The 23,875-nt window shown below is 38.8% G+C and overlaps 1 protein-coding gene across 3 annotated transcripts in view; it reads left to right on the forward strand.

The window, feature by feature from the left end:
* AMPH (amphiphysin) overlaps positions 1-23,875 on the forward strand; it is a 123,551-nt gene that overhangs the window by 85,563 nt on the left and 14,113 nt on the right. The window contains exons 10-18 of one of the 3 annotated variants that reach the window (XM_058802894.1): positions 2,169-2,307; positions 3,799-3,927; positions 8,757-8,864; positions 11,534-11,557; positions 12,812-12,835; positions 13,124-13,624; positions 15,450-15,482; positions 16,879-16,929; positions 18,953-19,060. In XM_058802894.1, the coding sequence (XP_058658877.1) occupies positions 2,169-2,307; positions 3,799-3,927; positions 8,757-8,864; positions 11,534-11,557; positions 12,812-12,835; positions 13,124-13,624; positions 15,450-15,482; positions 16,879-16,929; positions 18,953-19,060 (1,117 nt within the window). The remainder of the gene's footprint in view (positions 1-2,168; positions 2,308-3,798; positions 3,928-8,756; positions 8,865-11,533; positions 11,558-12,811; positions 12,836-13,123; positions 13,625-15,449; positions 15,483-16,878; positions 16,930-18,952; positions 19,061-23,875) is intronic. The other 2 variants (XM_058802878.1, XM_058802886.1) reach the window with 2 other exon arrangements.

Below are 23,875 nucleotides of genomic sequence, written 5' to 3' on the forward strand. Positions count from 1 at the left end.
GATAAGTGACCGCCCCGGGGGCTCGCAGTGTGCCCATGGCTGACTTGCTGTGCAGACCTCTGTCGGGCTGAAAGAAAATCTTTTAGATAAACAATTAATAAACACCGAGACCGAGACAAGATCAGAAGTCTCTCCTCGTCCTTTGAAGCGTCGGCTCTCCAAGGCCATCCCTGGGAATTCCCTGAGAATTGCAGAGCACCTAAAACAGCAGCAGAAAACCTAACAAGCCTAAACAGCCGAGAAACCCAACAAGCGGCCTCCCGGAGCTATCTCCGGTAATAAATCAGCCGGACATAAATCAGCAGCGAAAAGAAGAACGCCGGAAAATTTACAAATGTTGAGGCATAAATAAAAATTAAATTGGTTCCTGACATAGTTGCTGCTAATTTGCCCTCGAGATGGAGGTAGATTAGCAACAATTAAGACTAACCAAGCAACATAATATCTGCCTCAAAAATATGGAAGATATTCCTCCATTTGTTTTAATCTCACTTTGGAAGAACAAAGAATGAAATCTGAAGCTTCTGACATAATGCAAAATTCAGAACTACTTTATAAGCATATCACTAGAATTAGTATTTTAGATTATTTCAGTGATAATCCATGCTCGTATGTTACATGTTGCCTTTGGCACTGTTAACTTTGGCCCATTTAGGATGGACTCACAGTCTGGACTATGTTCCCATAAAGGATTTGTAAAGCACTTTTATGCAATGTAAAATAATGTAGTGTTGGAAGATTTCAAGCACATTGTGTAACCAGCAGGTATTTTATCCGCCTCTGTCTTTTAGACCATGTCCAATATGCACATGCTTGTTTCCACTGAATTATTCCTTCCATCACTGGGAAGAATTATGCAACAAAATTATTTTTGCTGGAAATTGCTAGATGTCATTTAATGTAGTGTTAACTTACTTTAAAAAAGCTTTCTAAAAGTCCATTTTTTCAGTTACTTTCAGTTACTTCAGTTACTATGTTACACATATCCTTTTGCTGTCCTGTTTGCAGAGCCTTGTGTGAAAATCTGGATAGATTTTGACTTTCCTTATTAGTGATGATACTCTAAAAGATTCTGAAGTGGGTCTTCATGAGATAAAATAACTTTCCATTTTAGGTGCATGAGAAGTTGATACTAGACAAGTACAATATCTAATCTTTCCTTTAAAGAACTGCATAAAAAGAAACATCTTAAGAACTTGTGTGCTACTCAGTACTCTGTCCTGAAGGCAAAGATTGCACCCTGGAACGTAAATTTCTTAATGACTGCTTATTTTTTCTCTTTTAATATTCCCACAGAAAGAGGTGGTGAGTGTGAGCTGAGTTTGTCCTTCCAAAGAACGGTTTTTCTTGTGTTAGCATTAGGATCATGTTTATGCTGTGGTCTCGATCGGGTAGTGCTTCTGCTCTCCCTGAGTACGTGTACGAGTCGCTTCTGCTGAGTACTGTGGTTGTTGAGTACTGTAATTCATAGCCTCCCTCACTGTAAGCTTTAAGCATATCTAGGTAGCTGAATATGTTCTCAGTGTTTGCACCAGGTCCTTTCATGGGAAGTGCAGATGCTTTCTATTACTTCATTAGATCTTTTCTTAGTATCAGCAGAGCTCTGTTGAAGTCACTAGACTGCAGCTTGTTTTTAATTGTTGTGATTTGTCCTTCTAAGTAGTGATATCTTTATAATAATCTTGACTGTGTTCTGTTTTATTGAAACCTTTCTGAAGTTGCTGAGCTTTTAAAATTATTTGCAGTATTCATTATGCCTTCCTGTGGGTTTTTTATCTTCAGAGTGTTGTGTTCTGTGAAATGAAGACAGTAAATCCATTTCACATTTTATAATAGTTATAAATTTATAAGTGAAGTGGTATTTCAAGTACAGAATCTGAAAAAATGCAGGTACTCATTTTCTTCAAGTTAGAATGACCAGGCAAACAGATGTTCCAAAAATCATGATCATTCAAAATTAAAACTTCTTTTGACACTGAATCTTAATTGTCTTTAATTGCAATTTTAGTTTTAGTCACTATATAGTGGCTTCATTCATCTCCAGTGTGTACTGTCTTTTGTGGTCCCTGACATTACATCAGGGATGCAGTTCAACTGTTGCATCCGATTTTGAAGGCTATAAGTCAACAGGATACATATGTCCTTGCCATTCCTTTGCTTTTGTCTAGTGATTCAGGTCCACTGCGCTTTGCAAAAACACCGTCCCCACCAGAGGAGGTCTCTCCCCTGCCCAGCCCCACTGCTGGTCCCAATCATATGCTGGCACCAGCGTCTCCAGCACCAGCTCGACCTAAGTCACCTACACAGGTAAGGAGATACCTGGCACAGGGACCCGACCTATTGTGCAGTGAGAGATGGCTGAGATGATGGATGTGGTGGATTTTTCATCAAGGCTGTGCCTGGGTAGTGGCAGGGAGGCTACTGGTTCTGTTGCAGTCTGTTCTGTTCATCAGCTGTTCATGTCTGTGTCAGAACATGAATAGAGAATGGTTTTTTATATTAGGGGAATGAAGAAAATGTTAGGTGACTGGTGAATTCGTGGGACTTGCAGTGACAAAGCAAAACACTTCTTAAAAAGTTGCATTGTCGCTAAGGACCTATATACCAGCAATGACAGTTTGAAAATCCTATTTCTAAAACCCCCTTGTGAATTTTTGTACATTATATATTTCTGCTCTTCATTCATCTTCAAATTTATGTTTACCTGGGGAAAAATTAGCCAATGAGTACCGCTGATCTGGCCAATCTCTAAAACAATGAAAAATAAAGCTTGTTGAAGTATTGCTCTGCTAATTACTGATTGTTAAAGTCTTATTGGTTGTTTTAAACACTGATTGGGAAGTTTGACACTGTTGTAATCAATGGAGTAAGTTCTATTCTCACTAGTATTGGTAAAATAAGAATTGGTTTCATTCATCGGTTCCATCTGTAGCATGAGTTGTATATGATACTTCAAAGACACATGTTGATGTTCTGGATGATTTTGGAATTGGGATAGCTTCTGTGCTGATTGCTGTTTCTATGCTGTCTGCACATCAGAAGAAAACTAATTTTGTATCTAATGAGCATGTTTATTTTCTCTGGTCTCCCAAAATGTGACAACTTACTGCCTGAGTATTCACCTGGTAGGACTCAGCCTTGCTGGTGCCAATGGTGTTATATCCCTATACCACCTGAGGATTTTTTTTTTTTTTGTGTGGATTTATTTTCTTGGGGTTTTGATAGATTTAAAAATTATCCAATACTATTTTGTATTATTCCAAGCAATTAGTTTGTCATAGGTATGTGAATCTCTGGAGAGCAGGAGGAATGTAGTGAACTAGGCACCTTTGAAGTGCCATAGGTCCCAGAGATGATATGGCCCTAGCATTAAGTACACTCTGAGGCTAGCAACAGGTGGGCAGTGACAAAGTCCCAAAGCTAAACACAGATGAACTCAAGAAGCCAAAAAGCTGCAGAGGCATTGTTCCAGCTATGGGCCACATAGAAGAGCTAGTGTCTTGCACTGGGTGCCTGTTGCAACAGAAAAAACCAACCAGGACTTGCTTTTGTATCAAATCTGAAACCTTGAGTTTTAATGACTTTGAAGCATAGGGTTGTTTTGCTCTTCCCATAATGTTTATTTCCAAGTACTTGGTGGTGAACAGCTAAACAGTTCCATTCCATACATGGCTTATTCCCATGGCTTATTTAGGGTGAAGCAACCAAAGTAAAAACCTAAGACAATTTGTTTAGGTCTAGTTTAAAGATTTTCTTTTATGCCTGAACTAGTTTGTGACATTTTTGCTGTCTGCCTAGCTGAGGAAAGGTCCGCCAGTCCCACCACTGCCTAAGCTCACACCCACAAAGGAGTTGCAACAGGAGAACATCATTAACTTATTTGACGACAACTTTGTCCCAGAAATCAATGTGACAACCCCATCACAGGTAAGCCTCAGTGAATTGTGTAGCAGTCCAGCCATGTAATCACCCTAAGTTCTCCAAGACTTCAGCCCTGGGGGCTGATCTTCATGGGGGGAGGAGGAGGAGGGCGAAGGTACAAGGCAGAGGCACAATTACCACTTTCTGTTATCATGAAAGAGTTACACATATGATGTTTTGCCTTTGAATAGGCCACACATAATCACTCAAAAGGGCTGACACTGCTAACATATTGAAAAAAAGAGCAGTTTCTGAGAGGTCTGACTGAAAATACTGTGATACAGTCATGTTTGAGATTTAAAGGCATCCAGGTTGTGTTACTAGCTGAGAGTTGATCTAAGATGCTTTTTTTTAATGCTAAGCATCTCAAGTGAAACTTCAGAGATCCTTCATTACTTCTGTTTCCTTCATCAAAATCTCTTCTGTTTCCTTCATTTAAGAGTATTCTGTCTTTCTGTTGAGTGATTTTTAAAAAATGAAACTCGACTGATTTTTATAGGTATAAAAACCAGCTAGATGTTTCATTCACTTGGCTTTGCTCATAGAAACAGTAGCTGTGCAGTAGAGAAGGGTTCAAAATTCATTTTATCTTATAATGATATTTCTAAGTTACATATAATAAACAGAAAAGCCAGAATTGTGCAAAATAAGTCCATAAAATTTGTAATCAGCTATTCAGCTTTTACATAATTAAAATTATTATGTTTTTTTGCAATAATGGACCCTTTCTTTCATTGTAACTGTGACTCTGAAATCCGAGCCTGCATCTGATAGATTGGATAGTATGTAGATCTGAAGCTTATGCAGAATGTAGGAATGTCTGTTTTCATTTGAATTATTGGTTTCTTCTAACTCATTTGACAACACAGGAGAACAAAGGCAGAGCAATGAAAAATGCATTTTATACAATTAGAACATGTGATGCTTTGTTTTCTTGTGGTAGGGAGAAACAGGCATTGCTGTGTGTAGAGATCTATTTGGAAAGGACTTCTTTTCCTTCAAGTTAAAATAAACAATTAAAGAATTAAAGGCTACTCCCAGAATGTAGCTGCTGGTAGGCACTCTTTCTGAAGGGAGATGTCAGGCATCAATGTACCTTGCCTTCATAGGAATTAATTACTGTAGGAGCATGAACCTTGAAATCAGTGGTAAGAGTTGGTGTAACCTGTGCTAGATATTGACCCCTTGCATTAAATACTGTATCTAACTAACATGTGTACGTCAGGCCATCCAAGGAAGCAGAAATGAAACTGGTTTGCTTTTCCATTAAGAGATGACACCAGAACAAGGCTTTAAATTAGTGTAAGTCACATTTCCAGAATCCTTATAGCCTTTCTGTGAGAGATTGGCATAGAAATGGAATGGCATAATTAAAGTGGGCGTGCTTCTGAGAACTGAAATATTTTCCTTGTCTCTCAAGGAAAATGGATCTCCCTTTAGTGAGTGACTTATGTCCTTCCCTCCTCCACAGTCAATGACCAGGAAGTATCCTAAGCTATTCCCTGACCACCTTCTCATCAATCATTTGCACTTCTGCCTCCACAAAACCCACCTGCATCACTAAAGCATCTTTGCTATATTTAAGATCTCTGAGTATGTACAGGCATACTCAAATAATGTGATGTATAGATTTTGTATCCTTGTGTACGTGAACCAGTTAAGGAAAATATAAAGCATGAATTCCACAGGAAATATGGGCTTACTCCTCTTATGTTTAGGGCTCCTCCCAAACTCTCTAAGCCCTTGTTGAGCAGTATGGAGAAAGCTATTTGGCCTGCAGAGCCTGCCAGTGGTACTTCCCAAGGGACCACCACTGCTCCTGCAGACACTGGTCCTGCAGAGGCACAAAACCAAGAGACAGATGAGAAGAGCTTTGCTGCTTTAGTACAGTGTTTGGGAGAGGATTACAAATAGGCCAAATTTTTGTTTCTTGAAAAACAAATATCCTGTAATTGTTGTTGTTCCTCCTTCTTTACTAAGCAGTACTGATGCATTCACTGCATTAGTGCAAGATGGTGAAAGGCAGCTCTGCTTGGTGATGTTGAATATTTGTGCACTGATTCAACAGTTATTCACATTATTCATTGTCAAAAATGGACTTAATTACTGCCTAGTAAAAGAAGGAGGTGAGAAGATGAAATATCTGTTTGACCAGATGAAAGGATGATTCAGAAATGTGTGTTCCTTGCTTTATGTCTCCTTTTCTTCATATCACATTCCTCCCTACTGTCCAGTTACTAATTTGGACATTGTAGGCCTTTATATGCTCCCTACAGATACATATTGTGTCTGAGTGTACCTGACAGCTCTAAAGTGAATGGTCCATGACTGCTAAAGCTATTTTAAGGCTTGTACAGAGAGAGGGTAACGTTTCTTGTAGTCCTTGAAGGTTTCTTTGCCTTCTTCACACCTTGTATATACCTCTGAGAGGTACAGCCTTGCTTCTGCCACAGCTGCCTCTTTCAAATGTTTAATTTATTCATGCTTCATCATGCTGTTGTGGAATAAATACAGTATATTTGGCAGTCATAGCTTTGTCCCTTATCGAGGGATTTCCTGAGGTTCCTGTTTCTCCTGCATCTCCGAGTAATGCAGTATCTTAGGTACTCTGTATGTTTATTTGGGGCTTTGTCATTAAAGTCAAGATGAGCATTCTCTTCATTTTGGTCTGAGGGGCATGGGTAACTTGGCAATCAGTGATCAATACCCTGTGACTTCCAATACCTTATCTGGTCTGTGGCCTAAGGAAGACTCCTGTTAATTTGATTCAGTCCTGAAAGGTAGCAATTTCATTCTCAAACCTCAGTGAAAGGAGATATCTTTTATGTCTCCATCCAATTCTGATTATATGCCAGCACATGCTGTTGTTTCATCAAGTTGTATGACCATATGAGTATTAGTGCCTCAAGAGCATATGTGACAAAATCTAAATACACTCGATGGAAGGCATGAGAGAATAAATGTAATGTTGGTCACTGGTCGGAGTGGTGGGTTTGACTTTTTAAAGTGTGAGACTATAATGCTGGCTTCAGTGTATCAGACCAGTTATCCTTCATCACCAGTGATGCCAGCAGGCCAAAGGAAGAAGACAAATGAGGGCAAGCAGTGTTGGTACTCCTGACACCCTCTTCTACTAGTCTCTTAGCCTCCATTCTTTTGCTGCTCTGGGGTTTCCTCAACATGATTTCTACCAATTTAGTAAGCAGACTACTTTGCCACAAATTTATTCACTCTTTCAGCATGTGTACATTTTTCACATTCACATTACCTGAAGCCAAGAAGGTCCCCAGCTGGACCCTGTGCCACATAGAGCAGCACCACTTCTTTATTTTACATTTTCCCCCATCAACTTTGCTGCCAACTGCTTTCCTGCCTCCCTGAAGAATCAGGGAGTAGCCAAACCTCTCTGCCTCTCACACTGGTGTAGACATCACCCCATATCACATCACCCCTTATCACATCACCCCTAGCACCTCTTATAAACTGAAGAGTTCTAGGTCACTCTGTCATTCCCAACATGGGAGCTGAGTAGCTCTGTTGACCATGTTTGCAGATCACACAGAGAGTTAAGGTGTTTTGTGGCATAACGGAAGCCATTAATTACCTAACTTTGAACATCTGTTTACCAATAGTAACAGTAATTTGGAACGTTTATACTCTTAAATGTTTTAATAACAAAGTCTTTGCTCATTAATTTCACTATCATTGTCATCATCACTATGATTATTATTATCTCCTAGTTTTGCTGGGTTTATATGTGCCACATTGCAGTAGACTTGCCCAGTCATACAAGCTCTCTCACTGTTTAACTGAACAACTAGCAGTAGGTAGTACTTGTTAGCAAGACCAAGATGCTTGCCTAGAATATTTACAATTAATGATTATTAAATCTCAGATATAGTTTCACTAATAACTCTATGGTGAAACACACCAATAGTTTTTTCAGGTTAATTTATAGCAGAAAAGACCTGTAGCCCATTGAACATATATATGTGTATATATTTTTATAGTGACCTCAGAGGCCTTGGCTAATTTATTAATTGCAAACCAAAAAAGACTCTACCATGGTAATCTGGTTTAATAAGAGCATATCATAGAATCATGAAATGGTTTTGGTTGAAAGAGACCTTAAAGATCCTCTAGTTCCATCCCCTCTGCCATGGACAGGGACAGCTCTCACAAGACCAGGTTCTTCAAAGCCCCATCCAACTTGGCTTTGAACACTTTTAGGGATGGAATATCCATGACTACTCTGGGCAACCTTACTTAGCAGCCTTTCAGTGGGCAGGTTTACTGGGCAACCTTTCAGTGCCTTACTGTCAGATGTTTCCTAAAGTTTAGAGCCAAAGACAACATTAATTGTAAATTGCTATACATGTTCAGAATTAAAACTTAATTCAAATGCCTTTAGATCCTTCTGTATTGGCTTTTTACTAATGTTTGTGTTTGGGGAGAGACTAACTTATTAGAATGTATGGACATTGGGTGTCATTTATGTATTATTTAACTTTGATGTATGTCTCAAAGCCCTTTAAAAGGGCCTTCACCATCAAGTGATGCACACTCAACACTTCTTTGAAAGGGCAGTGACTGTTTAGCCTGAAAAGGCAAAGCTCTACTACAGAGAAAACAAAGACATCATAAGAGTGAATCTCATAAAAGTAAGACTTGTGCTAAAGCTCAGGAAAATCTTCAGAGCTTCCTCCCCTTTGTGTGCACCACAGCTAGTAAATCTGTGGAGTGTTTTATTTTTTTCTTGATCATTTTAATATTTTACTGCCCATAGCAGCTTTTAAAAGATAAGTTTTTCAAGAATTATATTTCTCTTCTGAAAGAATGAAGTACCTGAAGCTAAGAAAGAGGAATCGTTACTGGATTTGGACTTCGACCCTTTCAAGCCAGAAGCAGTATCTACAGGAGCTGGTCATTCACCCATGTCTCAGGTATCTCTTTGCCTCAACATAATCAAAGTGTATGAATGCAATATACTGTGTTTGGTAGAAAAGCTTTGTCTCATGAATTAATAGGAAGTATCTGAAAATTTTATCTTCCTGAGAAGCACAAGTCAGCCTTCTGTCTTCCCGTCAGTAACTATGTACTTGATGATGTATTGGAAGGAGAGGAAATTGTTAGGTGGTAAAATGAGATGTCTGCTGATGAGAATGGTTGCTGGTATCTTGGCCTTGACTTTAGCATGCTATTCCTGTCCATCGTTATAATAACTCTTAGTGTAAACATTATTATTCTCCAGTGCTTGTTTTTCTGGCAACTTTTCTGACCTGACTTTGATTCTTCATGTCTGGAAAGATGCCTTAGAGGACCTAGGTCTCATGGAGTCAGCATGTAGTTGCTTTACTGTAATGGAGTTTCTGTATCAAGCAGTGGTATGATCTGAGTGCTTTTGCTGTTAATCTACTTTAGACCTAATCTCAAGGAAAATTAGAGTATGGAATAGGGTGTTTTCTTGTAGAATGTTGTGTTATTAAAAGTCTACATTCAATAGTAATATTTCTAATGGTAGTTTTTGCAGCAATATGAAAAAAAAGATGAAAACCAAAAAAAAAAAAAAAAAAGAAAATGCTAATATATCAAGTTGCTGATATTCATTGGCTTATCCTGCAGGATATGCTATTTTAAAATGTAGAATTCACCCTCACTACCCAGAGGGCAGGTAGCAAAGTAGGGGAGATCTCATGGCCAGCATGTCTGTATTCCTGTTTTGTACACAAAGAAACAATGTTAATACACTGTTAGCAAGACCTATCATTAATCTGGCTTGTTCTGTGAGACATGAGAAGACTTATCAGCTGTTCAGAAATGCAGCACTGGAAAGGAGTGAGAAGACAAGAAGCTTTAAGGCTGAGATGGTCCTGATTCTCTGCTGATCTCTACCTCAGTTAATTTCTTATTCAGTGTGAAGCCCTAGTTATGTAATGAGATCTGTAGTGATCTCTGACAAGGTATGTGCTGTCAGAAAAGAATGTACTGTCAACACTCTGAACATTAGCTGAATTTTCTTATTGAGATTTGCTACGAGAAGTTTTCCATTCTAGCACAAGCTTTGTGCATTTTACTTATTATGCTTTTTCTCCCTTTAAACAGAGAAAAGGAAGGGGAAGGCAAATGACATTCCATAGCATTCAGCAGTTACAGAAAAGACTAAGTGCGACTTTGCTAACTACTCCTTCAGCTTGTTTTATAATAATGCTGATTAGAGTAGTGAGATCATTAAACAAAAGATACTTTTATGACAGAACATATTTGTTCTGACACCATATTGTACAGACTGTAGAAAAGTTTATTACTTTGGTGAAAACCAGTTATTTTATATTCAACTATGCCACAAAATACAGAATATAATTTTTGTAGAAAATTTATATTTAAAAAGTTACATAGTAACTTTTCATCTAGAGCCATAGGAAGAATTCACTGAGCACCTTTACTCGCTCCTTTCACCTTTCTGCAGAACAAAGGCATATGAGAAAGAATGGCCCACATCTACAAGAGCTGTGGATGGGTCAGAACACCGTGATTTTAGAAGGGAAGACAGCCCTGCAGTCTGGGTCTTGTTTTCCCTGGTGCTGACAGGGTCATTACTATGGCAGTATAGAGGGAATGAAACCTGTGGCTGCAGAGCCCTGTGCTTGTAGGGAGATTAAGAAGAGAGCCTTATATAGTATTTCCATATGTGTATAGTTTTTGCTTCAGTCATGGATATTTTCCATTCAGCAAACAGCTGAGGTGTGAATGTGAAGACAGGAGTAGTCATCTGTGCATGATGCCTTGGAAGGCCTGGCATGACTTGTCTGTTGTTAATTTAATTAATTACCTCCCTCCACTGCTCTGCCAGGGTGATTCAACCACCGTAGGTGAGCCCTGGTCTGTCCTTCCTTCAGCTGCTTTTCTGTTTCTATGGCTGCATTAGAAGGGACCTTTCTAAATCTGTCTGGTTCTCTTCTCTTTTGATACGAACCAGCAGAGTTCCGTCTCATGTGGTGGGCTATAAATATTTGGCATGAAGTCTGCTGCTTTTTTTTTCATTTGTCTGTTTAGCTCTTCTGTTGAGAGGTCACTAGCATTGATTAACAGACTGGACAAGAAAAAGAAAATATTAGTCAACTTTCTTATTTCCTTTCACAAATAGTATGCCATTTTCCTTTCTAGTGTCAGTGTTTTGAGGAAGGCTACTTTCAGTAGATAGCTCTGTCATTTTTGACTGGCTAGAAAACCCCAACTTTGTAAGCTCTTTAAGGCTGACACCTTGCAGAGGCTCGTATACCTATTGAAAGTCACTCAGTCCCCAGCTCCAAACCTGGCCATTACTCATGCACACAGCAATGTGAGTTTGCTGGAAAGCAACAAGTACTTTGAAGTGGAAAATACCACAATGCATTGCATACTTCCCATCCTTTATAACCAAAAGTATTATGCAGATATGTACAGACACACACACACACGTGGACATGTGCTAATATATAAAATATGTATGTACTATAAGCATGCTTATAAATAAGTTCTCCTCGTTTAATGAGCATTGTTGTGTAGCATGCTGGACATAGTGTACAGGGATGGTATTTTTCTGACAAGCTCTTTTTTTCACTACTTTTTCTAGACATTGCCATGGGATCTATGGACGGTAAGCCTGACATGCATAATAGTATTTCTGTGCCTCTGATTTTGTAACTTAAACTCAGATTTACAATTCTTTTGCCAAAATCCAAGATAAAGAATTCACAGACCATGAAAAAACTCTTTCAAGTATATGAAGCCATTCAGTATCTTTTAAAACTAACAACAACAAAAAATAATCTGTTTCTTAGCCTACAAAACCTAAAGGATGTCAGAAATGTAGGCTAAAAGATTCATAATCACTACAGCTAAGTGTGTTGCTTTTATTATGCCCAAAGTATAGCTATTAGAAGGTAATAATGGATATAAGTCACTTGTTTTAAATACCTGACGGTGTCCATTAACCCAGTGGACAACCATTTTCTCAAAACCAGGAGTAAAGACAGAATTTGTCTTTGTGGGAAATACAGTGAACTGGAGTTACTCCCAAAAGAAAACACTGCTATAGGAAACTGAATGAATCCTTCCTTCTTCCTCCTGGTGCCAAATCACATTAAATGATCTGCAGGAAGAAAACAACCCATTTTTGTGAGCTTTCTTTTGACTATATGTAATGGAGTTTCCTGGGTTGACTTGACATGGAGCCTGATATGTTCATGTTTGACCTTTTGTAGCTTCAGCCAGTACAGAAATCTGTGAACATATTCAGATACACAGCACTGTTTTTTTCACATTCCACGTATGATGTACATTAAATGCGTATGTCCTTTTATTGAGTGATATTAAATAAGGCTTGATAAAAACAGTCATGTATGTAGTCTAGCCAAAATTTCAAGGCTGCAAATATCTGGACCACATGAAATAAACCAGAAATGTTGAGCATGTATTGCTCTAAACTTAGATTAGATAGCTTTATTAATGTCTTCTTTCTGCACAGTTTTATTTATTGTTTTTAATGTTATGTATTTATTTATTATGTATTATAATTTTTTCATCTTTTCTCTCTTTTTTAAAAAGTCCGGTGTGCTTCATAGCTAAACATTTGAAATAAAAATGTTGGTGACTCACAGGGGAAAGCAAGAGGTGATCAATATTCAACATACATGAAGAACTTTTTTTATAATGTAATTCAGAGGTTTGAAATTCACAGGCCTAGAATTAGTCTTGGGTGGAGTGGTGGGAAAGGACCTGCCGCTCCTTCCCCACTCTGATAGGTAACTGCAGCTGGTAAGAGAGCTCCTAATTAATGAACTGCTGCTGTATCAAAGTAAATCATGTTCTTCTTTTCTGTGTTTTATGTGTATGACTTCGTTCTATACAGACAAGCAGCGAATTGGTGCAGCCGGTAAGCAAACCTCCCTCCAAAATCACAACCACTCTAGAGACTTCTTTAATCATTGTGGTGTAATGCATAGTTTTCTGGTTTTGTGTATCAGTGCTGCTCTTTTGCATTACAATTTATTGCCTTCAGATGTTGCAAATCACATAGCTTTTCCTAAAATTGCCTAATCTAGTCATTTCATTCTTTAGATTTAAATTGCTCTTGTAAAATATAGATGTTGTGTTTTGTCATCAAGTCCGCCTTTATCTTTTTCATCTTGTGTTTTTTCTTTGCTTTTCTGTCTGCTTAAAGCCTGATTCTTCAAAAAGTCTTTCCCTGTGTAACCTGATCATGGAGGAAACCCCAAACAGTGGGTCATCTGAAGATACTAACAGATCTCAAACTGATCTAGGTTCACTCAGCTGGGGCCTAGATGTTAGCACACCCAGTATCAGCCAGGAAATTACTGCAGGCAGTTCTTTGCTTTTCCCCGGGGCAGAGCAAACCTCAAGCGAATCCATGGGTACTCTGCCTGCTAATGTTTGGCCTGCGGTAGGTGAGCAGGAGGATGCTGCACCAGGGCCAGCTTCTGTAAGCGAAAACCAGAGGACTTCACTGGAGGACCAGTTGGATGCCAAAAGTGTCGTGTGGAAAGATGTGGTGACCAATCAGCCTTTAGAGAATGTAACCAGTTTTGAGGCACCCATCCTGGGAACTGATAGCTTGTTGGATGAACCACTCCCATGTGATGTGCAAAAGGCAGAGGAAGAGCATGAGGAAGACGAGTGGGCAGGTGTCAAGCCAAGTGAAAAGGTAGAGACTGGAGCTAACTACAAGGAGGTAGAACATACAGAGGAACTGGAAGAGCAAGGCTATGAAACCAAAGGAAGCAGTGAGGCAGAATTTCATAACGGTTTAGCAAAATCAGATCTTGAAATTCTAGTCAGCACAGAGGTAGAAGGTTTACATGAGTTTGAAGATAATTATGGGGATACTGGGAGAGCTAGTGGCGCTAACCTAGAGAACTCTACAGAAGAAGAATTCAAACAGGTCAGTGTCATTGAGGAGACGGATAGAGAAATACCATCGTTGAGCACAGGGCTGGAAAGTGGGGACAAAATAGGGGTGTACAACTGTAAGACTATAGAAAGCACTGGCTCTGAAGCTGAGAGAGTCCTTGGTATCTGGGATGAGGACCATGAAAATACATTTGAGGAGGCCTTAGATCAAAGTGACAGTGGTACTGGACAGAGTACATCCATGGAGTGTATTAACATGAGGGCACATGTTGACCTAGACCACACAGGCAAGTACCCTCCAGATACTGGAAGTGATCTATGTGATGCTGAATTATTCAATGCAGAAGAGTCTGGTAAAGGAACTGAAGATAATAGCATCTCCCACCTCCCAAATGGTAGTACTGGTACTAAAGATCAAGCTGCTGCTGAAGAACAGTGGACACTGCTGCCCAAGGCAGCTGATGCTGCCAGCACAAGCTGTGATAATCCTTGCCTAGATAATGCAGATGACCTAGTGACAGATAGGACAGCAACAGCAGTCACTGAAGTGATTAGCAGTGGTGTCCCTGAAGCCTTGGAAACAGAGCCCTGGCTGGCAAACTGGGATCCAACAGTTAGTAATGATTCCTGGGGTTTTTCTAGTCTGTCAGATAGCCAAGCCAATGGACTGGACAATTGGCCCTTTTTCCCCAAGCAGGAAAACTCAGAGGAAGGTAACATGGAAAATGCTTGGTTAGGCATTAGTAATAAATGGTCTACAGAAGACCTAGGAGCTGCTGATAACAGCTGGGGGGAAGTAGGTGCAAGCACAGGCCATGTAATTCAGGAGGCGCTAGTAAAACAAGGTCTGCCCGGGGAGCAGGCAGGCATTAGCAATCCTGGACCGAGCAAGGACATAGCTAGACCCTTGTCTCTGTTTCAAATGGGAAATTCCAGAAATGCTAGCACCGAGAGTTCAACTAGTCCTAAAGACAATGAGACCAACAACTCAGATTTATCTGAAGATGAAATTGCTAACCGGAGATATGGATTGTTGTACCAGGAAATTGAGGCTGATAAAGAAGAGGTACCTACCCCAGTGTGTAGTGTAGTCTAGCCAAAAAGTTCCTTAGGCCATGCATAAGCTTATTGTTTAAAAACATTCCATTTGTGTGTTTCCTTCCTAAGTCCATGCTATTCTTTTTTTGAAAAATTGCCATGCAACTCTTCATGGTGTGGTGCCCTTCAGCCCTTCAAGCAGGCTGAAAACAATGCATTTCAAAATGGTGAATGAAGCATTGAATTGTGAAGACACATTGTGTCTGGCAGCTTTTGTGTTTTATCTGTAGATGTTTAAATGCACCTGGTCTTTTTTTTTTAATTTTTTTTTTTTAATATTTAAGGTACTCTGCTTTTTCTTTTTGTCATTTTCTTTAAGCCTGTGATGTCTATTATCAAATACCACTGTTGTAAAAATTTCTTACTGGCTTACCCTTCTTTTTTTTTTTTCTCTTTTTTCTTTTTTGTTCCTTTTTTTTAATGTCTGGCCTACATTTTTATTTTGCGAATAAAAATGTTTTAACTCATGTTCAGATTTAGTAAACAAAAGATAATTTGTTCTGATCTTCACTTCTACTTAGGCATCCACCATAGCATTTAATGGATTTGCACAGGTAAGAAATAAACAAGTTTTGAGATCATTTTTTTTTTCTGTGCTATTGGAAAGGCACTAGAACTGGCTATACAAATTCAGGAAATCTGTTCTACAGACAAGCTGCATTGAGACATCATTCTGTCTCAAATCCAGACCTTGTCTGTTGTCAGAAATTCTTAGATGTTGCTGGAAAAATTCTAATACCCTTAGGACTCTTGGCCTAACTGAGTCTAAAGCAAAAAATCTGATTACCTTGGTAGGACAACTATTTTCTCCTAAAATGGCTAGTCTAGCTGTTTTATTGTGCTCTTTTGTGGATTATTTTTCTCACAATCCCAAAATGCTGTAAAGCACACTATTTTTAGTACCTCTGTATGTAAATTTGTAGTAGGTTTTATTTTTTTCTTCATTTTCACTTAAGATACATTTTACTCTCAAAGTTTAACCTAAGTTATTTATCTGCTGTGGTGCTGATGGTGAGTCTGTGGTACTCAGTACAGAGATACAGCACATAAACACACCGTGTTTATGCTTTCAGATTACCGGGTTGTATTAAGATCCCAAATTTCTGGTGGATTACCTAGGGCCTCATTATTTTCCAACATTCTCTTAGAGACTGACTCAACCACAGCACACCCTGTACACCAAATTTTAAAAGTACCCAAAAAGTCTCAGCTTACATGAGGGTGGAAATGAGTCTCTCCATATGATTAACCGTTCTGTTCCAGGGTATTTAGTGTAGTAAAGGATCCAGATGGAAGGGGCAAAGCACAAGGATCTGATAATCAAGGCAAAATGTTTATCTGGAGAAAATATGTATTTTCTCTCTCCTCTGTGGTAGGAAAATAATTTGGCCCAGCAGTATTTTGCAAATTAATTGTTTTGAGTGAGCGAGATGTTGGGAAACACCTCCATTTTTCTACTTAGTACAGGTAAAATTTTGTATTTGTAATTGCTATAGTTATTATTCAGATGATAATAACCCAAGCCCATGATCAAGAGGGAAGTACCTTACAGCTGGTGTACTCTGCAGGCACAGCCATGCGTAATCTGGGATTCAGAGTTCTTCAACTTAGAAGTGCATTGCACCTTAAATTAAGTCCTTGTGAATCACATGTATTTAATGAAGGGTGTGAATCACATATATTCACTACCTTTAGTGAGGTGAAAAATGTTGGTTTAGAAACATTGAATATAAAATTGAAAAAATAATAGTGTTAGTATTAATAGTACTCAGATAATCTAAATAAATATAAATATCATATTAATTCCATTTATTTGCTATCTTTATTCGATGTAAATGTACTTAGTGATTTTATCTGAATAAACCATTAAAAAATCAGGTCTTTGATGGACACCTGCAAATATACTGTCTCAAATATTTTTACATTATTGTTTTTCATTTCTATGTTTAGGATATCTCTGCATTTACAGTTCAATCAAATGAAAATGTGGAAGAACCTTTGGTAAGTTGTGGCTTTTAGTTCCTTTTAAAATGTCTTGTCAAAAAGGGTAAAATTTTGCCTTTTTGCAAAGATATTTTCACTTTTTTTTTTTCTGTTTTCTATCCTTTGAATCACACCACCTTATGCAAGTCTTCCATTTGGAAGAGCTGGTGTTACCATTGTAGTTGTAAGTCCATATTCACTGAAACAATTTTTTACAAGGATAGCACAGAGCAAAAGAAAAGAAAACCAGAACATTGTAAGGTATGTTTATTTTATAAAGATGTAGTCAAACAGTTTGGTTGTTTATTGCATTTATGAAAATACTTGAATGAGTACTAAGGTCCATTGTAGAGCAAGGACCTGATAGTATGTGATGGCTGTTACAGATCTCCAAAATTGCTGTAATTTTATCGACTCACCTCCATATCAATAGTGAGCACAATCTACTTCTAAGGAGGCCACAATCTTCTCAGAATTGATCATACCTGGGCAGTTTCTTAGCTCCTCTTACAGTCTTTGCTTAGCCTGGGACAAGGATGAGAATAACAGCATTGCTGGGTGAGTGCTGTAGTTACTTAATAGCAGCAGGGTGATACTTAATGTTATTTAATGTGGTGTTTGTGCTCATGATGGTTAGTGCATATCATGAGAATATTTTTGCTCATAGCTGCAATGTGGTAAGTCATCTGAAGTATGCTTTTCAACAAGTGACTCAAAGCGCATCGATGTAGTCTGCTCTATGTTACTTGTGATTTTAAGTCTCAAAGAATTTTCCAGCATTAAATGTCAGGAAACACATTACCTGGGATAAATGTACTTTATGTTTCTCATTTCAGTCCTATTTCTTAGGAAATTCTCTAGAGTTGTCATTAATGTGCATTAATGCACATAGAGAAATTTTTGCAAAGTATTGTATAATATACGAGTGAATGCTCCTTAATGCTGTGCCAATTCCTGAAGGCATAGGCAGACTTCTCTGTACTTCATTAAAAATCAGACTGTTTAAGGAGTATATGCAAAGAATTGAGAGGCTATGGTTTGTTTGTTTTTTTTCCTGAAAAATATCAGGAGGAGAAGGTCTTTAAGATGTTAAAGAATTTCATAGAAGCTGTCTCTTCATCACTGGAGATATCACATTCTAGCCAGCAACCTGTTATCATCTGCAAAGCAATTGTTTTTGAGCTTCATATTATGCTGAGCAATTTGTTAATGGCAAATAATCAATTTGGCTTATGATAATCTGGTTGAGTCAGCCATCTTTATAAATCAAATCTGCTGAGCACAGCTTGGAGCTCTCCTCTTGTTAGGTGCATGTATTTGCAGAGTAATGTCTCTATTGGAGATCACTCTTCTGCTGCGAGCTGTTTTGCCACAAGACTGAACATGTTGCAAGGCTGGTGATATTTTATAGGTCCTCTTTTTGGAAAACAACCTGAGGCCAGAATTTAAAAGGGTGGGAATCTCAATAGTACGTTGATAAATGAATGCCTCAGAGGTGATTAAGAGCTCAAGAGAAAATGCATTTTAATAAGAAAAACAGCGGTGGTTGCTAGAATTCATTGCTAGTATTCAATCAGTCATTGTGCAAATAAAAACTGTTTGAGTCTCACTCTCTGTTCATTCCTTCATACCCTCACTGGAGGAGGGTATATTGTCTGATAATAGACAGAACCAGGGAGGAGGAGGTAATTTTTAAAACTCATGTTTGAAGACTAGGGTTGGTACACATGGGTGCCAGTTTCAATTTCTGGCCTTGCCAGCAGTTTCTGGAGCATTTTTGAGCAAACTGGGTGCTTTCCCCACTTCCATTACCTCTCACTATAACTCAGGAAGCTTTCCTTGTGAGGGAGGCATGTAGGACTGGCTCATTTTACATTGATTATGAAAATGCCCTTTTCATGCTGTCTTTTACTGGGGACAAAGCCTGGCAAGACTGAGCCTGAAGCAACACTGTGCCAGGCACCGTTCCCTTTCTCCCTCTTCCTCCCCATCATATGCTCCTCAACAATTTTTCCACTATCTACTTAAAAATCAATAACAGAAGACTGAGGCTGAAGAAACTCCACCTGGGGAACCTAAGGTTGAGGAAACCCCTGCTGCTGTTGTAGAAAAGGAGGCCGTCCCTGCTGAGCCAGCAGAGCAGGCTGTGGTGAGTGATCTGTCCTCCATGCCACCTCCCAGGCCTCGCTGGAGCCACTTTTTGTTATGGTGAATGTGCTTGCTGCATTTCAGCCATTCCTTCCACTGTCATCCTCCATGGATAGTTTCTCTGCTGCCTGCTATGGCACAGCATGCCTCTCCAGCATGTGCCCCTTTCAGCCCTAAAATGTCATTCCTCTTGCACTGGGCATCTTAGACTCAAGTTTGGCTGAATGGTTGTGGTTTCACAAGTTGTTTGATGTCAGATGAACTTCAGAATGGGAAAGAATTGGTGCCATTTTTAAATTACATTATTAGCAATTTTCTCATTTCATTTCAAGTACTAGGATAATGTATATCTTGTACGGTCCTTATTACAGCAGGAAAATTCAATTAAAAAGTTATTATAGTAGGTCTACAAAGCTCAGAGTTTTAGAAGCCAGTTGTGAGCCAAAGAGAGGACACCAAACACCACTTGAGAGACTTTTTACATGTCAGAATTCAGGAGATGAAGAAGAAATTACAGCTCTGCATGAGGAACAAAGCAAGGCATCCAATATCACTGAAAATAAAGAGATGGTCTGAGACAGTAGGCATGGAGTTTGCCTGGAATGCCTATAATTCCTTTTTATACAGGTATCTCACTGCATATTCTTTTTATCCAACACACTAGTGTCAGAAAGTCCTGGTGATGGATGATACTCACAGGCTAAGAAACCCTGGATGAAAAGTGCATTTGTTTTTGTAATCTGACATCTTTTATGCTTTTCTGAAGACAGTAACATGTTCAGAGACTCTAATGAGTTGCTGGTAGAATATGAAGATTACTACTGAAAAACTGGAAAAAAAGGAGTTGTTTTGTGTGTCAGTTCCTCTGCCACAGAAGCTGGTGGAAGATACATAACTGTGCTCTTTGTCTATCAAGCACAGTTCGGTGTTATAAGTGTTCTTAGAAGAGAAGGTTTAAGCTTGCTGAGCTGCACTTGGACTTGGGGGAGACCCTGTTTGTCTTCTGCTTCTAAGCAGGGATGATGATACCCAAATGACCATGAAATTAGGTGTTTTTCAGTAAGCGCTTGATAACTGCCATATGGATATCTGTATTAAGCTAATGTACATGCAAATTAGCTGAAGAAAGTGGAAGTATCTGTAGATGCAGCTATAGATGTGGCAGCAGAGAGCATGGATAGATATCTAATTATCAGATATCAAGCTACTGAGCTCTTTCTAACAGAGGGAAAAATAATTTATTGTGTGAGGAAAGTTGTGCAGGACTAGATGGGCTGTTCTGCAGGACTTTGGGGGAAAGAGCAGGTAATTCCTGGCTCTGGCCAGTCTTACCTGTTCTCTGGGGACGCCTAGCAGCATTGGACCTATGGAGGGAAGCAGTCACAATGTCTTCCCCAGAATTACATTTAGGTTTAGTTCTAATTACACTTGCATGATTTTTGAGTATTTGTTTCATATTTTAAATCACTTTTGCTTGGCTCCATGGTTCACACTGGAGTAAATTATTTCAGTATCATCCCCTTCTACTGACATAACTAGATGAAGAAAGCTTCATGGTCTGTATAGACCAGGCTCTCCTCTTCTATGTGTTTCCAGTTCATATTGTCAGCTCTGTAGGAAGGCAAAAAAATTAAATTACCTATCTGAGGCAGGCACATTTTTTTTGTCAGACTGTTGATAAAAATGCCTCATGTAAATGTGATGGTTTGGAATAAAGGAAGTGGGAGAGAAGGTGGAGAGAGAAGAAATGGAAAATTGGTCATTGATCTGGAGCTCTTCTCTTCCCATGAGTGCATGGCAGGGAATAATGTGGAAGAACAGATATTAATGAAGCCAGAAAAGTGGTTTTATTTTGAAAAAAATGTAAAAGAAGTTCCCCATTTTTCCAAAAGGAGACATTTTTGTCCTGCACTAAGACAAAGCAATACTCTGAAGCCTGTTGCACATCTTAAGCACTAATTAAACAGTCTCTGTCTGCAGTACCATGCATTTTCTTGCTGGCTGGCATGACCTTTTCAGTTGATCCATTTTGCTGCTGAGGAGTTCTGGGTCATGTTGTCAGCTGCTCTGGCTGAGTCACAGGAGTGCAGAGCTATTGGAAGAGAGGCAGAGATAAACAATGCAAGAGACAGGTGATTTAAGAGCAATCCAAGAGGAGGAGCGTAGGCATTAAATAGAAGTTAAACAGTTTTGATTAGGTTTGTTCTTGGTGTTTTGTTGCTAATTCAAAATCATATTGTCTGTACTAGTTTGGGAAAAAACCCAGAGTGTTGGTTTTAAAAATGCCTGAAATGGAGTGACTGCATTTGTTTCTGAAAGGTTTTTATTTCAGAGGGGGTTTTCCAAGACTTGCAAATAAGAGTTTTGATGATTAGGATTAATGACAAATATGTTCAAAGCTAAGGAAAAGTACACTGAATTTCAAAAGATGAAAACATGTCATTTCCCAGCAGCACTTCTACATTCATTTGCTTTACAAGTGACAGTTTCCTTTAAAAGTAGAATTGTAAAATTTTGTCAATCTTCTATTGAGTTTAATTGCTTCCAGTTTGGAGTGACAGCCAGTCCTCAGCTGAGTTTTTCTGTGGTAAGTTTCTGGTCACATCCCATTAACCCAGAAAATTTATGACAGATCCCTCATTGTAGGAACTTCACAGTAAATTTTCTGGCAGGGTGTTCATTTAAATTATAGATAGAATAGTCCAGGGGATAGGGTACTATTTGCCCGTCTGGACATTTTGGATTCAGTTTGCTGTTTCATAGTCTGCCTGATCAAGATTGGCAAAACTTCATTAGAAGAGCTCATAAGAATTGTTGCCTAGGATCTCTGCATATCTTTGTCTTGGTCCTTCAGATCTCCAGTGCCATAGAACAAATAAAGGTTTTATTAGTAGCTCTCAACAGTTGATCTTTTTTGGGGAGGGGATAAAAGGGTAATTAAAGGGACAGGATGACCATGTGTGCCAACAGAAGAAAAGTTAACCATGGTAAAGAGTTTATGCATGGAATTCTCCGCACAGAAAGAGATTTTTTTCTGTTTCTAAAGCATCCCCAAAGGCAGCTATAAATCCAAAGGATAGTCTGAAGGATATAATGCCTTAACCACTGGCTTCTTTCTTTTTCAAATAATACTTCCCTTCTCACCACAATTTTTCACATTCAATCAAAGATATCATGAGGACATCTCCACCCTTCTCAATTTTTCACATTCAATCAAAGATGTCATGAGGACATCATACTAAAGTGAATGCTTATGAAATGTTGCTATTTCCCTTTCTTCTTTTCCTGTATGTGAGACATAATGCTTGAGATCAGCTTTTCTACTTCCACTGCACTTATTAGTTTGGAAGAAGCTTCCCAGTGCTTTGGGTCTGATGCCTGCCTGGACTCTGATGTTCTCCCATTAAAGCAGTCAGACACTCAGCTAAATGCTGTGGTTTTCAGAGTAATATATTCAGAGTAGTATAAGCATACATGAAGCTACCTCCTGATAAGCTCTTTGCAGACAGAGTGAGTGCAGCAGAGGCCAGGGAACAGCCTGTAACTAAGTGTATCTAATTAGGGTTCAATCCCACTTTAGGTACTATTCACAGTGCCCAAATGGTGGAATGTGTAGTTTGGGAGAGCAATACAATGATTAGATACAGAAGAGCAGTCAGCTGTGCCCAGATTCTGAGCATGAAGCTAAGTGCAGGTAAAAAATGGGAGCATAAGGCCATTAAAAATATATTACTCTCTTTTACAGGAGAGAACTGATGTAGAATAGTGTCTTTCTGTTGAAGTCTCCAGAAGCAGATTTTTCTCTCTGAAGCCAGGGGTTAGTTCCCTAATGTTATTCCAGTCGTCCTTTTTTCTAGGGCTTCATGCTCTAAAAGTGATACAGTTTATCATGCCCCTCTTCTCAAACTCCATTAACCACAAAATCCCAGCTTACAGCTAATCAGAAAAGCAAAATCCTACTAAATTGACTAGTACACAATAGTCAAATTATCTTCAGGAAATCTCAAGCTTTGGGAAATAAAAGAAACTCTCCTTACCTTCCCCTTTCCAACTAAAATTGTGCTTTTAGTTAATGAGAAAACAGTTATTATTCAGAAATATGCATATGTGTATATTAAATCATTCTGCAAAGATACCCAAAGCTGGGCTGGTGGGATTCTTACCAGAGAATATTGCTGGGGAATTACTAAGAAAATGAGAAAGGCCAACACGTTCCTGACTTTGAAGTGCAAGATTATACTAATTTCTGAAGGCAAATTGTAAATACAGCTACTGGCAGAAATTCAGCACTTTTTAATAGTACAATTAGGGAAGTCATCTGTGTATGGACTTGCAGTTGGACATAATGCTTTTATGGGCAACAGTTTGCTCTGCTCTAGGAAAAAAAAGTTTCTCTGTGTGGCTGTGTGTATACATACATTACTAGAGTGTGAAATATTTATATTTTGCTGCTGATATTTGTTTTTTTCTATTTAAGACCCTCTACAGCCTCCTCAAACTATAAAATTGAAGACCACATAGCAGAGGCTTGGCAACTTAAGAAAAAAAGGAATGAATCATTTTTTAAAGGGTTATATAACACTGCGATTTTAACAGGGATAAGGCTGTAAGAGATTTCTTTGGCAACACTACTGTCAGCAGCTGCCCTGTCCTGGCATCTGAGCATATTTGAGGCTTATGACTGACTGCAAGCAATGCTAGGTTAGAGTAGAAAAAAAAAAAAGAGTGATACGAAGTTTGCATGTAACTCACCATTCTTTTATTAAAAAAGAAATATGCAACCATTTCAGCTGACACTTTAAGGAATTTTGACGTG

Source organism: Ammospiza caudacuta, chromosome 1, assembly GCF_027887145.1.
Source record: "Ammospiza caudacuta isolate bAmmCau1 chromosome 1, bAmmCau1.pri, whole genome shotgun sequence".
Taxonomy (NCBI): domain Eukaryota; kingdom Metazoa; phylum Chordata; class Aves; order Passeriformes; family Passerellidae; genus Ammospiza; species Ammospiza caudacuta.